Here is a 19,058-nt window from a genome sequence, read left to right on the forward strand (position 1 = left end):
TGTGGCTGTCCCAATTTTCCCAGCATCACTTGTTGAAGAGACTTTTTTCCATTGGACATTCTTTCCTGCTTTGTCAAGATTAGTGGACCATAGAATTGAGGGTCCATTTCTGGGCTCTCTCTTCTGTCCCATTGATGTATGTGTCTGTTTTTGTGCCAGTACCATACTGTCTTGATGATGACAACTTGTAATAGAGCTTGAAGTATGGAATTGTGATGCCACCAACTTTGGTTTTCTTTTTCAACATTCCTCTGGCTATTTGGGGTCTTTTCTGGTTCCATATAAATTTTAGGATTATTTGTTTGAAAACAAATGGTATTTTGATGGTATTTGATAGGGATTGCATTAAATATGTAGATAACTCTAAGTAGCAGGGACATTTCCACAATATTTGTTCTTCCAATCTATGAGTATGGAACATTTTTCCATTTCTTTGCATCTTCCTCAATTTCTTTCATGAGTACTTCATAGTTTCCTATAGTACAAATATACAAATATATTCCTATAGTACAAATATACAAAAATAGTACAAATATAGTCCTATAGTACAAATTCTTTGCCTCTTTGGTTAGATTTACACCTATGTATCTTATGATTTTGGGTGCAGTTGTAAATGGGATTGAGTCCTTAATTTCTCTTTCTTCTGTCTTGTTTTTGGTGTACAGAAATGCAACTGATTTCTGCGCATTGATTTTGTATACTGACACTTTACTGAATTCCTGTATGAGTTCTAGCAGTTTTGGAGTGGAGTCTTTTGGGTTTTCCACATAAAGTATCATATCATCTACAAGGAGTAAGAGGTTGACTTCTTCTTTGCCAACGTGCATGCCTTTTAATTCTTTTTGTTGTCTGATTGCTGAGGCTAGGATTTTAGTACTATGTTGAATAGCAGTGGTGATAGTAGACAGCCCTGTCATTTTCCTTACCTTAGGGAAAAAGCTATCAATTTTCCCCCATTGAGAATATTTGCTGTGGGTTTATCATAGATGGCTTTGATGACATTGAGGTATGTACCCTCTCTCCCTCCCTGTGAAGAGTTTTGATCAAGAAGGGATGCCATACTATGTCAAAAGCTTTTTCACCATCTATTAAGAGTATCATAGGGTTTTTGTTCTTTCTTTTATTAATGTATTGCATCTCATTGATTGATTTGCAGATTTTGAACCAGCCTTGCAGTCCAGGAATAAATCCCACTTGATTCTGGTGAATAATCCTTTTAATGTACTGTTGGATCCTATTGGCTATTATTCGTGCTCATCAGGGATATTGGTCTGTAATTCTCCTTTTTGATAGGGTCTGTGGTTGTTGGATCAACATAATGCTGGCCTCATAAAATGAGTTTGAAAGTTTTCCTTCCATTTCTATTTTTTGGGAAAGTTTCAGAATAGGTATTTATTCTTCCTTAAATGTTTGGTAGAATTCCCCTGGGAAGTCATCTGGCCCTGGGCTCTTGTTTTTTGGGAGATTTTTGATTACTGTTTCAAAGTCCTTACTGGTTATGGGTCTGTTCAGGTTTTCTATTTCTCCCTGGTTCAGTTTTTGTAGTTTATATGTCTCTAGGAATGCATCCATTTCTTCCAGATTGTGAAATTTGCTGGCGTATTGTTGCTCATATGTTCTTATAACTGTTTTTATTTCTTTGGTGTTGGTTGTGATCTCTCTGCTTTCATTCATGGTTTTATTATTTTGGGCTCTTTCTCTTTTCTTTTGGAAAAGTCTGGCCAGGGGGTTATCAATCTTATTAACTCTTTCAAAGAACTAGCTCATAGTTTAGTTGATCTGTTCTACCATTCTTTTGGTTTCTATTTCATTGATTGCTGCTCTGATCTGTATTATTTCTCTTCTCCTGATGGGTTTTTGCTTTCTTTGCTGTTCTTTCTCCAGCCCTTTAGGTGTAGGGTTAGGTTGTATACTTGAGACCTTTCTTGTTTCTTGAGAAAGGCTTGTATTGCTATGTACTTTCCTCTCAGGACTGCCTTTGCTGTATCCCAAAGATTTGAACAGATCTGGGTGGGGGTTTTTTGTGGGTTTTTTTTTGTTTGTTTGTTTCCATGAATTCTCTTAATTCTTCTTTAGTTTCCTGGTTGAACCCTTCATTCTTTAGTAGGATGCTCTTTAGCCTCCATGTATTTGAGTTCTTTCCAACTTTCTTCATGTGGCTGAGTTCTAGTTTCAAAGCATTGTAGTCTGAAAATATGCAGGGAATGATCCGAGTCTTTTGGTACAGGCTGAGACCTGATTTTGACCCAGGATGTGATGTATTCTGGAGAATGTTCCATGTGTACTAGAGAAGAATGTGTATTCTGTTGCTTTGGGGTGGAATGTTCTGAATATATCTTTGATGTCCATCTTGTCCAGTGTGTCATTTAAAGACTTTATTTCCTTGTTTATCTTTTGCTTCGGTGATCTGTCCATTTCAGTGAGGGGGGTGTTAAAGTCCCCTACTATTATTGTATTATTGTTGATGTGTTTCTTTGATTTTGTTATTAATTGGTTTACATAGTTGGCTGCTCCCATGTTGGGGGCGTAGATATTTAAAATTGTTATATCTTCTTATTGGACAGACCCTTTAAATATGATATAGTATCCTTCCTCATTTCTTAGTATTGTCCTTGGCTTAAAATCTAATTTATCTGTTATAAGGATTGCCACCCCAGCTTTCTTTTGATGTCCATTAGCATGGTAAATAGTTTTCAATCCCTCACTTTAGATCTGGAGGTGTCTTTGTGTTTAAAATGAGTTTCTTATAGACAGCATATTGATGGGTCTTGTTTTTTTTAATCCATCCTGATTCCCTGTGTCTTTTGATCAGGACATTTAGCCCATTTACATTCAGGGTAACTTCTGAAAGATATAAATTTTATGCTATTATATTGCCTATAAAGTGACTATTACTGTATATTGTCTCTGTTCCATTCTGGTCTGTTACTTTTAGGCTCTCTCTTTGCTTAGAGGACCCCTTTCAATATTTCCTGTAGGGCTGGTTTGGTGTTTGCAAATTCTTTTAGTTTTTGTTTGTCCTGAAGGGTTTTTATCTTTCCTTCTATTTTCAATGACAGCCTAGCTGGATGTACTATTCTTTGCTGCATGTTTTTCTCCTTTAATGCTCTGAATATATCATGCCAGTTCTTTCTGGCCTGCCAGGTCTCTGTGGATAAGTCTGCTGCCAATCTAATATTTTTAATGTTATATATTACAAACCTCTTGTTCAAAGCTATTTTCAGGATTTTCTCTTTATCACTGATACTTTTAAGTTTTACTGTTAGGTGACACAGTATGGACCTATTCTTATAGATTTTGAGTGGGGTTTTCTGTGCTTCCTCGATTTTAATGCTTATTCCCTTCACCAAATTAGGGAAATTCTCTGCTGTAATTTGCTCCAATATACCTCTTCCCCCCCTTTCTTCGTTTTCTGGGATCCCAATTATTCTAATATTGTTTTGTCTTTTGCTTTCACTTATCTCTCATATTCTCCCCTCATGGTCCAGAAGTTGTTTAACTCTCTTTTTTGCAGCTTGCTTTATTATCCATCATTTGGTCTTCTATATCACTGATTCTCTCTTCTGCCCCATTTATCCTAGCAATAAGAGCCTCTGTTTATTATTGCACTGCATTAATAGCTTTTTTGATATCAACTGGGTTAGCTTTTAGTTCTTTTATTTCTCCAGAAAAGGATTTTAATTCTCCAGAAAAGGTTTCCCTAGTATCTTCTATGCTTTTTTCATGCCCAGTTAGCATCTTGATAATCATCATTCTGAAATCTAGTTCTAACACATTACTGATGTCCTTATTGAAAAGGTTCCTAGCCATCAGTACTACCTCTTGTTCTATTTTTTTGAGGTGAGTTTTTTTGCCTTGTCATTTTATCCAGTTAAGAATAGATAAATGAGAGAACTAAATATTAAAAGGATAGCAACAACCCCAGAAAAATATGCACTAACCAAGTCAGAAGAAACCCAAAATTGGGGATTGGGGGGAGAAGAAAGGAGAAGGGGAAAAGAAAATGTCTCTCTCTCTCTCTCTCCATATATATATATATATATATATATATATATATTTTTTTTTTTTTTTTTTTTTTTTTTTTGCCCCCCACATTATTAGACTGGTGAATAGAATAAAGCCACATATTTGATTTTGGGTGTATTTTAGTCTGTTAGAAGAAACTGTTTCCCAAAATTTTAAAGAAAGAAAAAAATATATATATATATATATATATATACACAATATATGTATATGTGTGTGTGTGTGTATAGATATATATATATCTATATATACACAAAAAAAAATAAGGGTAAACACAATGAAGGGATAGAGTATGATTGTAAAGATGAAAATTTAAAAAGATTCTAAGAGGGAATTGATAAGTTAGTTGAAGAAAGAAAAAAAAAGGTGGGTATATGATCAGGTTGGAGACTACAACAAAGCCACAAAGCTATATGCTATATTTAGGGTATATTTTCATCTGTTAGAAGAAAGCGTATCAAAATTTTAAAGAATGAAAAACTTATATGCATACAAAAAATAAAGTTAAATAGAATGAAGGTATAGAGTATAAGAATGAAAAATTCAAAAAGGTATTGATAAGATAAAATATTCAAAAATATGTTGAAATAGGAAAGAGGAAAATATTTTAAAATAAAATAAGAAAAAAAAATTTAAAAATTTAACTTTGAAAGACTAAGGAATCATGGGGAAGAATTCTATGAATTCTATGTGCTGCATTCCACTAGCTCTGCAATTCCACAGTTCTTGTCGATCAGTGAACTTGGTCTTGGCTGGCTGTTCTTGTTGATCTTCTGGGGGCAGGGTCTGTTGCAGTGATTCTCAAATGTCTTTGCCAGAGGTGGATCTGCACCACCTTTGCCAGGGACCAGGCTAAGTAATCTGCTCGGGTTTGCTTTCTGTAGCTTTTGTTCCCTGAGCGCTTTCTATACAGCTTTGGAGGATGAGATTGAAGAAGGTGGTCTCCCAATCCCCAGCCCAATCCCCAGACCCAGCCAGAGACCGGGGAGTCCGGAGAGCTCAGGGCCCCATTCCTCAGCGCACCCTCAGAGAAAGGCAGTCAGTCCCTCCAGACTCCCCGGTCTCTGGCCGGCTCCAAGCTCACCCAGCCTATGACCAAGTGTTTCTATCTTTGGCCTACGGCCCTGTTTGGAGTCTCCATACCCAGCAGATTCCTACAGCATACTCCCACACCATCCCTCCTGGAGGTGGAAGGGGAGGGTCTCCCTGGACCTGGACTTGTGGGGTCTTGTGGTGTCCCTGCTTTTAAAGAGCAGTGCCCACACTGTGCCTTGGATCACAGTTTAAGGTAATCCCAAGCTGGGATCCCACTGCTGGGATCCTTCTCTGCAGCCGGCTTCCTGTCTCTGATACCTGAGTGCTCTGTTGCACTCAGGCACTTCTGGTCTTTCTGTGACCCCATGGGTAGTGAGACCACACTGTCCCCATGAGGGAGGGCTCCATCCCCTTCTTAGCCTCTGGATCGATGTCCCTCCATGGAGCAGACTTACAAAACTTCAGATTTTGTGCTCTGCTTGTGAGGAGCCGGCCCCTCCCCCGTGGTCTATCTTCCCATATATCACCTTGGATTCACTTCTCCACATGTCCTACCTTCCATAAAGTGGTTGCTTTTCTGTTCCTAGAATTGCTGCTCTTCTTCTTTTTCATCTCCTAATAAGTTTGTAGGTGTTCAGAATGGTTTGATAACTATTTAGCTTAATTCCTGGACCCTGACAATATTTAGGTCTCCTACTCATCCACCATCTTGCTCCTCCCCCTATTTATCAACTTCTGCATAGAGGAACACTGATGACTAAGAAGAGGTTATTTTTCTTCTTAATTAGGTTCTTATTTATGAGCTCCCTAAAACACTTCTAGGAGAGAGGTAAGAATGAGGACAGATTTCAGAAATTTAAGGAATTAGAGAGTAGAGAATTAGATTTGGTGAATGGATAAAGAAAAATGTATGCTCTTTGAAAGGCATATCAGAGACTCTGTAGCTAAGTATCTTAACATGCAAAGATATTGCTAATGTGTAGAGTAAAAAAATTCCCCCAAAACAAAATTATATATATTAGAATGATCCCATTTTTGTGAAAAGAAAGACCATGAAAATACAAATCATGCAAAATAGAATGATGGACATTTTCATCTTCTTTTTTATGCTTTGTAGAATTTATAAAAAGTCATAATATTTATTACTTATATAGATGGCTAAACTTTTCTTTCGGTTGTAGGAAGAGTTCTAAATTTATTAGACTTATCACAGGTATAAAAGCTGTAGAAAATGATCCCTATTCATTGAACAACTTTTGTTGAACATCTGTTATGTACTAGACACTGAAAACATAAGTCAGTCTAATTCTTTAGCTCCTTGTGACTTTAGAAGGAGATGGGAATCATAAACGGAGCACTAGGAATCCATAGCCTTTAGACTTATCACTTCAGAGTCGTCCTTTTGTCTTATGCCAATTTTTTTTAAACTAAACTGATTGATCTCTGTTTTCTGGCTCTAAACTACAAATAAAATTAGAGATTTTTCAAGGTCTGACTTTATTTGAGAAAAATCAATTCTCCATTTTACCAGAAGGAGAAAAAGCAATCTGAGACGTTTGGGGCCAGAGAAAAATATTTAAATGTATTGAGTTGACATTGAAAATTTATACATGTAATAATTATACTTTTATTCTCTACTGTATCATTTTCTCCTTCTATGAAATATATTTTTAGATATTTAATTACGTGTTAAAATAATTGTGTTCGTATTTATTGTTAATTTTAACATTAAAGTTCCCAGAGAGAGGACTTGTCATCTTGATAATGCATTAATACCTAGCACCTTGGCATTCCCATGAGTGTGATATCTGAACTTGGCTTGCTCAGGATAAGACAGAACACGTTGCAGCCAACCACGGTTAATAGTATGCAGTCAGGAGGCCAAGGAGGACCCTGTGGCAGTTTCATTTTTAATAATCTCTTGAGCCTAAGTGTGGGTGCTAGATTTTTTAAATACTTGTAATCTAAACAAACTCAGTGTTTGGGGATTTTTAATTGGTTAGCCTTTCAAATTAAAGAAACTATAAGCTGGAACTTTTCTTTCTTTCTTTCTTTCTTTCTTTCTTTCTTTCTTTCTTTCTTTCTTTTTTTCTTTTTGTAGTTTATGCAGTATTAGAGGCCAATAATAATAGTTTCCAAATGTTCTGTGGGAATTTACAAGCATTTTCATACATGACGCCTCATTTAATCTTTGGACCACCACTGAGACAGCTGTTATTCCAGTTTTGCAGGTGAGAAAACAGTAGTCTGGTTAGGTTAAATGACTTGTCTAAAGTCACATGGCTAAGAAGAAATAGACCTGGATCCACACATAGGTGTCCTGACTTCACGTCTCATTCTCTTAGCTCTACTGAGCTGCTATGCCTCTGCCTCTGCCTTTGAAGTTGGAAATATGAGGGCATTACTGAGTTTTAGTGGATTGACACAACCTAGTCATAATTGCCCCTAAAACCACCTCTAATTGTCAATATGAAGCATGTTTTATTTAGGTTCCACAAAGAACCACTGATAAGGTTTATACAAGGGTCCTTCTGATTGAGCCATTAACCTGCAGGTTACTGTTTTATAAGTCCAATTAACAATCTGGGATCATCATGCCCTTTATCCCAGGACCCAAAGAGAATATTTACATAAATACAGATGTCATCCCCTTAATATAGTAACTCTAGTACTGAAATGGAATAAAATGTAGTTATTAAATACATGTAAATTCAGTAAGTAAATGTGGGCTAACATTTCATCAACAACTGGTAAAATGTGAAGTCATTATCAGTTATATACACTTACAATGGAAAGACCATTAAAGGAAATTCATGTGATTAGAACTTCTGATATTAAGAGGTTCAAATGCATGTTAATAGGTAGAATTTAAGAGAGCCAAAGGAAGATATAAATTGTGATGGGATTATTAAATAAATGGCTTGAGACATAGACTTTCTGTATCTTGGCATAGAAAGACTTACAACACAGAGGATATTTTATCTCTTGACCTTAATTATGAGTATTGTTGTAGGCCCTTGAATTTTTGTTAGCTCAGAATAGAGACTAAAGCAGTTAAAGTAATTAAATTCTCTTCATCTCTTTTTTTTTTATGTTCAAGCAGCATATGGAAATGAGTCTCAACCAATTCTAATAGAATTTGACTTTTGTTTCACTTCTGTGTCTCTTAATTTTCTTTTACCCTATATGGCATTTTTAGAATAAAATACCTTTGATTATCTTTTTACTCTAGGTTTGATCCTCCATTACCTGAGACGTCAAAAAAGGAGCACAGCTCAGCTGAAAACATGTCTTTAGAAACTCTAAGAAACAGTAGTTCAGAAGACCTCTTTGATGAGATTTAACTGTCTCAAAAGGTACTTTGATGTTCACTAGACTATGTTTTCTGTTCATTTCTTTAAACTAAAAAAGCAGAATTTCAACTCAACAGCAGCTATTACTGTACCTTACAATTTAATTACATACACACTGAATTGACACCATTGTGCAAAATGGATTATACATGTATATGAAGATATGATTTGATGACAGTGGTGCATTATTCTAAACTATTCATTCACATGCCTATAATTACATAAAATCTCAGACTTTTTATGGCAAAGGACACATTTATATTATTTAATTCACACATATTATATGTGGTAGCTGTCTAACATCCTGTCTAGGAAGATTTTGGAAATGGGACAAAGAAAATGTCTATAGTTCTTTCTTGAATAGTCATATTCTGAACAATGTTTAAGCATTTTAACTTGTGAAGTGATGTGTAAAATTTATTTTTAGTCTGTAAACAAATAATCTTAAAATCCGATGATAAAATTGTTGATGCATTGAAGATTTTGTGTTCCTAATAAAATATATTATTTAGCTTAGCTTTTTCTTTTTTTTATAGTAACAGGCTTTGCAAGGTGCTTCTTAATATAAATGTAATCCCTTTTTCATTAAAAACATATTTTTCCTAGATTGTTGATGAAAGATTTCTTACACATTAAGGGCCTTCTCGGAAAACAAGAACCATGTGATATTTACTTATCTATCCTCAATAACATCTGACAGAATTAAAAAAAAAAAAACTTTTTCTACCTCCTACCCTCTCGTTTTGCCTTCACTTCTCTCCAGTTGAACATCCATTTTCTAATGGTTCTCAAAGATAACAGTGACCACCATGTTGATTAATTCAGTGGTTGGTCCATTCTCAGTCCTCAGCTACACCTGAAGTAGTCATATCACTTCTCCTCAGTAAACATTTAATTCACCTGATTTATTCCTGTGTTTATTCCTCTTTCATTTTGGCCCCTGAGTCCTTCTCCTTGACTGACAGTTAAGTGTTTGAGTGCCTCAGGCTTCATCTTCAGCTTTCTTCTTTTCATTATCTACATTGTCTCCCTAGCTTTTCTTTGGCTTTAAATACCATTTACATGCTAGTATCTCCAAAATTAAGAGTTCTATTTCCATAGTCATATATGTATACATACAGTTGACCCTCAAACACCATAGGGGTTGGGGCACTGGTACCCTGGTAGTCAAAAAACTATGTATAATTTTTGATTCCCTAAAAACTTAACCATTAAGAGCCTAGTCTTGACTGGAAACTTTACCGATAATTTAAAGTCAATTAATACATATTTTGTTTACATATGTGTTATATATTGTATTCTCATAATAAACTAAGCTAGATAAAGGAAAATGTTATTAAGAAATCCTAAGGAAGAAACAATACATTTAACTAGTATCCTGTAAAAAATCTGTGTGTAAGTGGACCTGCATGGTTCAAACCCATATTGTTCAAAGGTCAGGTGTATAATTTATCACTAACTTATTGCAAAAGGAGGTTCTTAAAAATCTGACTGAGTATATTTATCTGCTTTGGATGATTATTTGGATGTTTAGATACATGTAAAGCAGAGATCTGATTGTGTTCTAGCCTTCATTTCCTCCCCCGCCACTCCCCACCATGGTCTTCCCCATCCAACAAGTTCGGAACCACAAACCTTTTAACCCAGGAATCTTCCTTGGTGCCTCTGCTTCCCTCTTCTCCAACATCCTGACATTTTTACCTCCAAATTACAGCTTGACTCTATCTACTTCTCTCTTTGTATCTGCTACATCTGCCTCCTGACTGGTCTGCCTGCTCATCTCCTGCCTTGTGGAGACAAACTGATTTTTTTAAATTTTAGGTAAGATCATTTCACAACAGGGTTGAGTAGTGATCTATTGCCCTTTGAATAAAGTTCACAGCATATAAGGTCTGATATGATCTGGCCCCTACCTATCTCTCCCCTTGATTTCCTGCTCCTTTCTCTTTGCCTGCCTCACTCTACTGTCCCTCAAATAGGGCAAATCTCAGGACCATTGTATTGTTGGGCCCTATACTCAGAATGTTCATCTTTATATGGTTGGCTTCTCATCTTTCAGGTCTCGAACCAAATGTCTCTTTTCCTGAAATACCCTTTCTAAAGATGAGTACACTCCCAGTCACTGTCCCATTAGAGTGCTTTTTTCACTGTGCATGTTACTACCTAGAATTATTTTTTTCATCTCTCTCTCTCCCTCTCTTTCATGTCCCCCATAGGAAATATGCCCCAGCATAGCAGAGGTATGACCATCTGTCTTATCTATTTCCAGATCCTACAACAGGGCTAGATTCACAAAGGCTTTTGGTAAGCATTTGTTGAATGAATAAATGCATGTCTGTCACAACATAGGCACTTGAAATGTTTCTTTAAGTTATTAAACTATTTTGAAAAGAAACTTTAGGTTGAAGTTTAGTCAATTGATTTGATACAAAGAAATGTTTAGAAAGCTCAAGTACATTTTATGATTAATTATAAATAATATATGCATAAATACGTATGCATGTAGGCTTGATCGTAGAGAGTGAATGAGAAAGAATTACACATATTATTGATATCAGAAATAGGATTTTATTAAGTCAACGGAACAAAAAAATATTTTAAATAGAAATTTTACTGCATTTTTATTTCCATAGTGGCTTCCATTTAAGAAGGAAAATTTAAAAGAAATGCAAATATAAATATGTAAAATATAAAAATATAATTATAAGTCTATAGACTTTATAAATCTAAAATTCTACTCAGTTACATAGGAACTTCACTATAATAATGAGTTTCATATAATCTGAGATTTGTCTTGGAATTTTCCAAGGGGATCTTGTACATGAAGTACGAGAATCTCAACGTAATGTCATCTCATTTGAATAACCAAAATTAGTATACAACTGTGTATGTGTATGTATACATATGTGTACAATTTTTTTAAGTGAAAAAGAAGAAGAAAACAATTTTGGCCATTACCTTACTAGCAGTGAGAGAGTGATTTATAAAGAGTATTTCCTAATAATTGTAACAACAGAATCTATAAAGTTCATAACATTTACAAAATTTTGGTAGTATTATTCCAGGACAGGAGATATATTCAACCATTACTGTTTGTCAGATTGACTCAGCTGGTTAGAACAGAGCATAATAAGTCCATAGTTATGGTTCCCTCCTTTATATCTAGTGTGGAGATATTGAAGGGATAGTTTTAATTTTGTGCTATGTAGACAGATACCTATAGATCTGGTGTTAAGATATCCAGATCTAGTCATTCTCTGCCATGATTTTTCCTCACATTTTTCCATTGTCTATACTCAAAAACAGATTGTTATGGGAAAACACTGAAATGAAAAGCACAAAAATTAAGTTATAATGCAGCATGACTTTTGTTTTCTTTTTAATTCTTTTGACCTTTTTTTATCTCTGTTTGTAAAACAAGGTGTTTGCATATTTGAAGTTTTTTTCAACTTAAAATGTGTAATTCTTGGCTCTGGTCTATAATCAGATGGTATGACTTAGGCCTCATTAGGGAAGTTCATGAAAGAAAAAGTCCTATCTCAGGAAGAGATGTCTTTATTATGTAGTTTTAAAAGGTCAGAGAACTACTTTAGATGAGTTTTTCTTAGTGACCTATAACTCAAATTTATAAAATACTGAACCCTATGTTTTAGATCCAAGTACTTTTAATTGGGTAAATTTGATTTAAAAAATGTATGTAAAGGATCAGTGATGCACAAAATGCAGAACTGGGCCACATGAAGAATTAAAGGATAAATCCAACCACTCACCAGTTATTTGTTAAGCATTTGTGCCAGTCTCTATTTGGGGCAGTAGATACAACAATGAGTAATAATGTGCTCTGCTGCTGTGGAGCTTATGTTCTATAAGTGAAATTTGGGACCTGCTCTCAAAGAGTGCAAGTATATGGAAGGGGGTTAAGACTGGAGTTAACACTACCAGAGACTGGAGTTCCAAACCACTCTGTGATATACTATAATATCACAGTATGGTAGGGTAAGTGGCATAAAGAGAAGAACAAAGAATTAAAAGTTATGGGAGAGGGTCCATAGAAATAAAAGGTCCAACGAGGAGGGTAGAGGAATTAGTAGGGTTGGGTACAGTGAACTGAGGAGGAAGTGATCTGTCAGATCAGAGAGAGTACAGAAGGTAGTGGAGGTAGGGGCTTGGGGTTAATGTTTAAGTTTGTAACTGTGCGTCATCAGAATGAGGGAGACATGTTAGAAGGCATCCCAGAAGGAATATTGGCCAGGTGGATTTAGCATGAAGCTAAGTTGTATAATTAAGGCAGCTCTCTAGTTCAAGCTGACACTTCTATGGTAAGATACACAGTGCCACAAATCTTTAGGTTGTGGAGCCCTTCCTGGATATCGGAATGAGAAAGGAAAACCAGTCATTGGGTCCTCAACAGATACTGCCCAGAAGCAGCCAACCCTCCTCCTTTTGTGTCTCTAATTCTTGCACTCAGTATTTATAGAATCCATTTTTAATAAAATGAAATTAGCTGACATCTAAATTCATGAAGACTTCATGAATTTGCCTATACATCAGGAAATGCAAAACCTAGGTAGTTAACACATTTTATAAGGGAGAATGTTAGTCACAAAAGAACTATCCATTTCTATCTATTGCCTGAATTAAAATCTTTTGCTGCTGTTCTGAAAACTTCCAATGAATGCTTTTCAGGAGGGCATATTTCATTTCCAAGTGTTCTGTGAACAAGCTTGCAGTGATTTTCTCCATATTTTAACAATCAGAAAAGGTTACCTTGAAAAATACGTGACAAGCATTTTGTGGTTGCTTCATAACTGCCTGTCCTCTGAACTACTAACTCCCACCTCTCTAATCTACACAACCTAAAACACTCCCCAGCCAACCTTCTACTAACTTTATCCCTTTCAGTTATCCACATGTCATTTCATTTACCAACTATCATTATCACTTTCTGATTTTCCTCTGCATTTGAATGAAATTCATTGGAATTTTGTTGTTCATCTGTTGATTTTTCTTCCCTCTTATGGAGGCCCTTCATCCTAAACTCTCATCACAAAATCTCATAGGGAACTGTATTTTCTGAGTGAGGGTCTCTTTGTCCCTGAGGCTCTTGGTTCTTCAGGAGAGGAGAGGGAGATTGGAGCCTGCACCTATCTCAGTAGTAGCTTTTCTCATTAAGGGCAGGAGCAACTTTGGTTGCTGCTATTCCAGTTAATGGAACATAGGCTAGTCCTGAACTACTTACTTTTGGTTTAGAGACAGTCTCCAACTTATTTACTATCTTAGAAATAACACAGCCTGGCAAATATATGTAGGTGGATTAGACAGTTCTTATGGAACCTGCTTATACAAGACCCTTGTAAAAATCGGACTTAACTCTGCATTCCTCTGAAAACTGAGCCTGGGATAAGGGCTTGCATACAGGCAATTTATTTGGTGATCCGATCCCAGGGAGTGGGAGTGCTGGACTAGAAGCATGTACATGGAAAGGAGGAAAAACCAGTGCAAGGATGCCTTATCAAGGTGGCCAGGACTATGAATGACATGCTTCACCCCACCAGGATCTTCTGAGGTACCTTCTGAAAGTTATCTCAGGACTGTGCATCTAGGGGCAGAAGGGTGGAAGCGTCTATCCATGGGTTCCTGTTTCCATTGGTAAAGGGTGTCCTAGAAGCCCTGTTCCCACATATTTCACTTGGCCCTGTTTAAAATGTAGCAGGTTCCTGCAGGTGACCAAAGCTGCAGTCTCAGGGAAGCCCCAGACAAGAAAAAGAGCAACACAGGGACTGTTACTTGCCTGAAGTAGAGCAATACCTGCCTGGATCTGATTGCCAAAGAAATGGCGGCTATTGAGCTGGGCTCTGGAGGATTTTGAGGTGGTATCCCAGGGTGTCCAGTATGGCTCCCTTGTTTTATGCACCTTCCCTTGCCCCACCTCCCAACCCAATCCATAGCTGACTAGACCAGGGAAAGAAGTGGGACCCTCATGGTGTGGCCGAACTTGAGTTCACTGAAAAAGCCGCTGTGTAAGTTAGCACAGAGATGGATTAGAAGAAAGACAAGGCAGAGCAGAAGTGTCATGTGATCAGTGAGACTGACAGGGACAGAGATCGTAGTGGGGGTGGGGAGCAACTTCAGGTTCTTCTGTAGTTCAAAGCCAGTTGCCCTACAGGCATGTCTCCAAGAATTACTCCTCCCTTTTCTGAGGTCTTACTAGTGAAATGGTTCTTTAAAGCAAAGCAAAACGTACCCAGCTAATAAGGATATCAAATATGTTCTCCACTGAACAATTTAATTAAATTTTATTTTCTTCAATTAATAAGTTGTAAGGCGTTAACACTACCATTGAAAGAATATTTCAAGTGAGCTTTAATCTAGATTGGTATAGATAAACTTTAGAATATGCCAGGAAAGTAAAACCACTTTAATAATTAAAATTTATATAGTTTTATAATATAAATCTTAAAATTCATTAAAATGCCATTATATACGACAGACCTACATTAGATGTGTCTTCAAATCACTGATGGATTTTATTTTTTTTCATTGATGGATTTCAGTGACAGTATGAAATATCTGTGATCTTTGGCAACAGAGAACAGTACTGTGAATTTTATGTGAAAGTGAATTTTAAGTGTAAAATGCCACCAAGTTGCCACCATTGGTAGATTAATGTGTATGCTAATCCTTTAAAGAATACAAAGCAGTATAATTTTTGTTGATCTTACCAAATAGTGAAAAGATTACCATCAAGGTGTCGCCTTCTTACATGATGACAATGGGTTCTCTGTCTCTTTCTCTCTTACTTGATGTGATTGAAAACTTTGTGAGACTTTTAGATCCCTTATGAGGATGAGATGCTGGTAGTGATGACGGGAGCAGTATGCTTTGTCATTGTGCTTTGCAAACATTTAGGGAATTTATCTGAAAATTTTTCAGAGCCTCTACTAAGTAATGTTGGAAACAGTCTTGTTCGACTTCTTGAAGAGATACAGTATACCTCTATGAGGAACTAGGTTTACAGAGGAGTACTTAGATTACTATGGAAGATTAAATTATTGTCAGTAAATATTTACTCTCCACCACTATCACTCCTTTGACTTTCTTTGGGCTATAAAATGTGGTGAAATAAAAACATACCAGTTTTTGAGCCTGGGAGTTAAGAGATATTACATGTTTCTGTTTTTTCCTCTGGGAGCTTCTAACCTCTGCTGTGAGAGAAACATGCCCCAGGTAGCTGCTGTCCCTCTTGCCTGGGTGCCTGATGAGATACGGAGCAGAACTGAACTCAGTCCTAATCTGGAGTCAAACTCACTATCCTGAAACCTTTAGAAGAGCCATCCATCTGACCCCATTTTAGAGACTGAACTATATAGTCAACCATGCTGACCATGAGCGTGGAATAATAGCTTGTTACTCATAGCCCCTAAGATTTGGTTAGTTTGTTATATAATGGTATTTCAACAATAGATGACTAATAAAGCTCATGTAGAATAACGTAGAGTGACAACTTTACATTTGTAGGAGCTTTTAGTATATACAAGGCACAAAAAATCTGGTGTCTCCTGGCTGGAATTTCCTAATAGAATAAGTAGGAATTATGGATGTGGATTTGAGAACGAGATTAAGCCACGTTTCTGCACTGTGTCTGCCACCTGTTAAGTGTCTGAGTCTGGGCAACAGACTTATTTTCTCTGAACTTGGATTTTCTCATCCGTGCAATGAAAATCAAATGAGATGATGCAGATAAACTTAGCACAGAGCCTGCTGCACAATAAGTGAAGCATATATAGAAGCCCTTATCATGAGTGTTACTATTACACTATCAAATCAGCACATAATGGGGGCACCTGGGTGGCTCAGTGGGTTAAAGCCTCTGCCTTCAGCTCAGGTCATGATCCCAGGGTCCTGGGATCGAGCCCCGCGTCGGGCTCTCTGCTCAGCAGAGAGCCTGCTTCCTCCTCTCTCTGCCTGTCTCTCTGCCTACTTGTGATCTCTATCTGTCAAATAAGTAAATAAAAATCTTAAAAAAAAAATCAGCACATAATGCATCAGCAGACAGTATGTAAAACCAAATGATTGGCTAAATTGACTCTCTCTGAAATTTATTAGCTCAAGCTCCCCATTCGTGGTCCTTTCTGAGGTCTCGTGTTTTTCCTAAGATTTTTGTGAATTCCTGTAGGATTTATTTTCATGGCCATTTCTGCTCTGAATTCCTGCTACCACTGGATTCAGAATCTCATACTTTACAGTAAAACTGATTTTCTTTTTTCTCTTCTCCATGCTACTCAGCCTGGATCTCCCCTCCTTTTCTTTGACTTCCATGACAAAAGCACTGAGAAATCTCTGTATATAGTGGAATTTATTGGAGGTTTGGGTCAGAGAGAGGTAGTTTACCTCAAAGGAAATGAACAATTTATATTTGATTGTACTGTGACTCTATTCTTTAAAGTCTTCTGGCTTTCCTACTGCCTGAATTTTCCATTGCCAACATGTCACCTTAAGAGTCCAACCTCTTGCCATATTACTATCCATCCCCTCTCAGCTTTCCCCCAATTGCTGTTATTTTCTTATGAAGAACTATTTAGCTCTCTCTTAATTTTGATCATCCCATATATTTATCAGGTAGTCATGCAATGGGTTTTCGTGTAACACTGTCGCTCGTGTTAAGTGTTGAGATAATACCATCTGCCCTCACAATATATGTAATGTCATGTTAGAAAGATGGCATGAGTTCTAAGCAAAGCAAGGCCTAATTGAAGGTATTGACCTATCTAAAAAATTAATGTGACTCTCAGAAGGGAGGCAGATTTGCCACTGAAGTATAAAAAAGGGAAGAACTCTGGAGAAAAACATTGTAAGCATCTGCCCAAGTGCTGTCTAGGGAAAAGAAAAATCTATCCCAGAGTTTTAAGTATGTTTATGTATTCACCCATTCATTCATGTATTCATATTCTTCCCTAGAAGATAAAATTGCAGCTCTATGTTGGCAATAACTGGTTATCTTTCCTTATGATTTAGACTCTCAAAGTGTGGTTACTTATGACATAGAGACAGATCTTCAGACTCAATAACATGTCATCCAAAGGCTATGCTTGTTTAATAAGAACTTTATGTTCTGCAAGAATCACGGCATTTGATGAAGGTGAGAGAAAAAGGAAAGTATATAATAAAACAAATGCTAGTAATTTCTTGAGGACTTCTATATAAAAGATTGCCATTTCTGAAGAGGTTTCTTTCTTCCTTTGTTGTTTCTGTTATAGCTCTAACCTATCATCTCTGATATAAATAGCTTTCGTAATTGCCTGCATTCAGCAAATGTTAAGTAAAGTCCTTTCAGTGGTAGTAATTCAATGTGTGTTTTCACTGTCACCACCCTATGTGTCAGTAATCTTTCATCTCAAGAATTTGAACTTTGGGCTATGTGCAAGGACAGAGGAATCTGCCCTGTGTCCTTCAGCTTACATAAAATTCTCAACTATGATTAGAAGAATGCAGATCCTAGTGTCTATGTGCTTATTCAGTCACCAAATGTTTACTGAACACTTTGTGTCAAGCTCTCTTCCGGGCACTGGGGATATAGGAATGAGTGACATCATCTTGTCTCATAGTACCTGGAAGTCTAGACCAAGGAAGGAGGCAGATATGTACACAATCAAGATGTGTGACAAGTGCTCCAAGAGAGGAGCCCAGGAAGCTCAGAGGGCATAAGGAAGAATCACTTCTTTAGCACTTATTTTGTTGGGAGGAAGTAGAGGTTGTGGGCGAGGGAGACCTGAATAGATAGACGAAGTTTGAACTGAACTTCTGGGATGACTGAGGATTTGGCAGAGGGCTGAGATGCACTCGGCCATGTGTGAGGCACAGAGGAGTGGGGGTGTGTGGCATCTTCAGTGCTTTGTGGCTGCCGTGAAGGGAGAAAAAAGGTGCAGTGTGAGGCTGAGAAGGTAGTGTGGCTCCTCATGGATTTTTAATGTGAAGGAATAACTATAGAAGGATCTTAAGAGAAGAAAGGGAGTGACGATGCAATTTGTGCTTTTGAAAGTGCAATCTGAAGACAACGTAAGGGCAAAACCACAGGCACCCAGAGGTCTCTCCCACTTCTCTGCAGGTTGTGTAACTCTCTGATGCGGTTGCCATCCTGTCTGGAAGATAGTCAAGCTCCACTTCATACTAAGCAATATCCACAGATTAAATTTTTCCAGCAATCTTTGGAAGTTGAGAAAGACTCCTGATGGTAGAGTGACACAACGGCCCACAACAGAAAGACCCCTTTCTAGTGCCTGGGTCTTGGGCTTTGATACAAGCAAGAGTGGTTTCACCATTTCCTTTAGGAGTGATTTTTAACCTCTTGTGAAATTGCCCTCCTTTCTTGAACATTCCAGCCCTGCTTTGACATTCCCATGTCCTGCAGAATGCGGTTTATATACACCTTTGGAGGAATTGCTGTTGCTGTCCTCATTAATTCACTTCATCACCTCTTTTTGGAGGCTGTAGGTGCCATTGTGCTGTTGGAAGCAATATTCTCATCTCCTTCCTAAGGCTTCAACACTTTGTGCAGAGGTTCCAGTTCTGGATCTAAAACTTGTACGGGAGGAAGGGAGTGGAGTTCAATACACTGGTGCCATTCAGTGAATGTGAAATACCATAAAG

General features: G+C 37.1%; 1 protein-coding gene across 10 annotated transcripts in view; it reads left to right on the forward strand.

Annotated features, from left to right (window-relative positions):
- The window catches only part of XRCC4 (X-ray repair cross complementing 4), a 317,602-nt gene that overhangs the window by 250,595 nt on the left and 47,949 nt on the right, over positions 1-19,058 (forward strand). For 4 of the 10 annotated variants that reach the window (XM_059175399.1, XM_059175407.1, XM_059175408.1 and 1 more), the window contains one exon: positions 8,291-8,927. The exons of 2 other annotated variants lie outside the window; for them this stretch is intronic. In XM_059175399.1, the coding sequence (XP_059031382.1) occupies positions 8,291-8,402 (112 nt within the window). In that variant the 3' untranslated portion in view covers positions 8,403-8,927. Of the gene's footprint in view, positions 1-7,159; positions 7,290-8,290; positions 8,928-10,627; positions 10,716-19,058 lie in introns of those variants that run through there. 4 more of the 10 variants (XR_009354045.1, XR_009354044.1, XM_059175401.1 and 1 more) reach the window with 4 other exon arrangements.

The sequence above is a fragment of the Mustela lutreola genome, chromosome 5 (genome assembly GCF_030435805.1).
Source record: "Mustela lutreola isolate mMusLut2 chromosome 5, mMusLut2.pri, whole genome shotgun sequence".
Classification (NCBI taxonomy): domain Eukaryota; kingdom Metazoa; phylum Chordata; class Mammalia; order Carnivora; family Mustelidae; genus Mustela; species Mustela lutreola.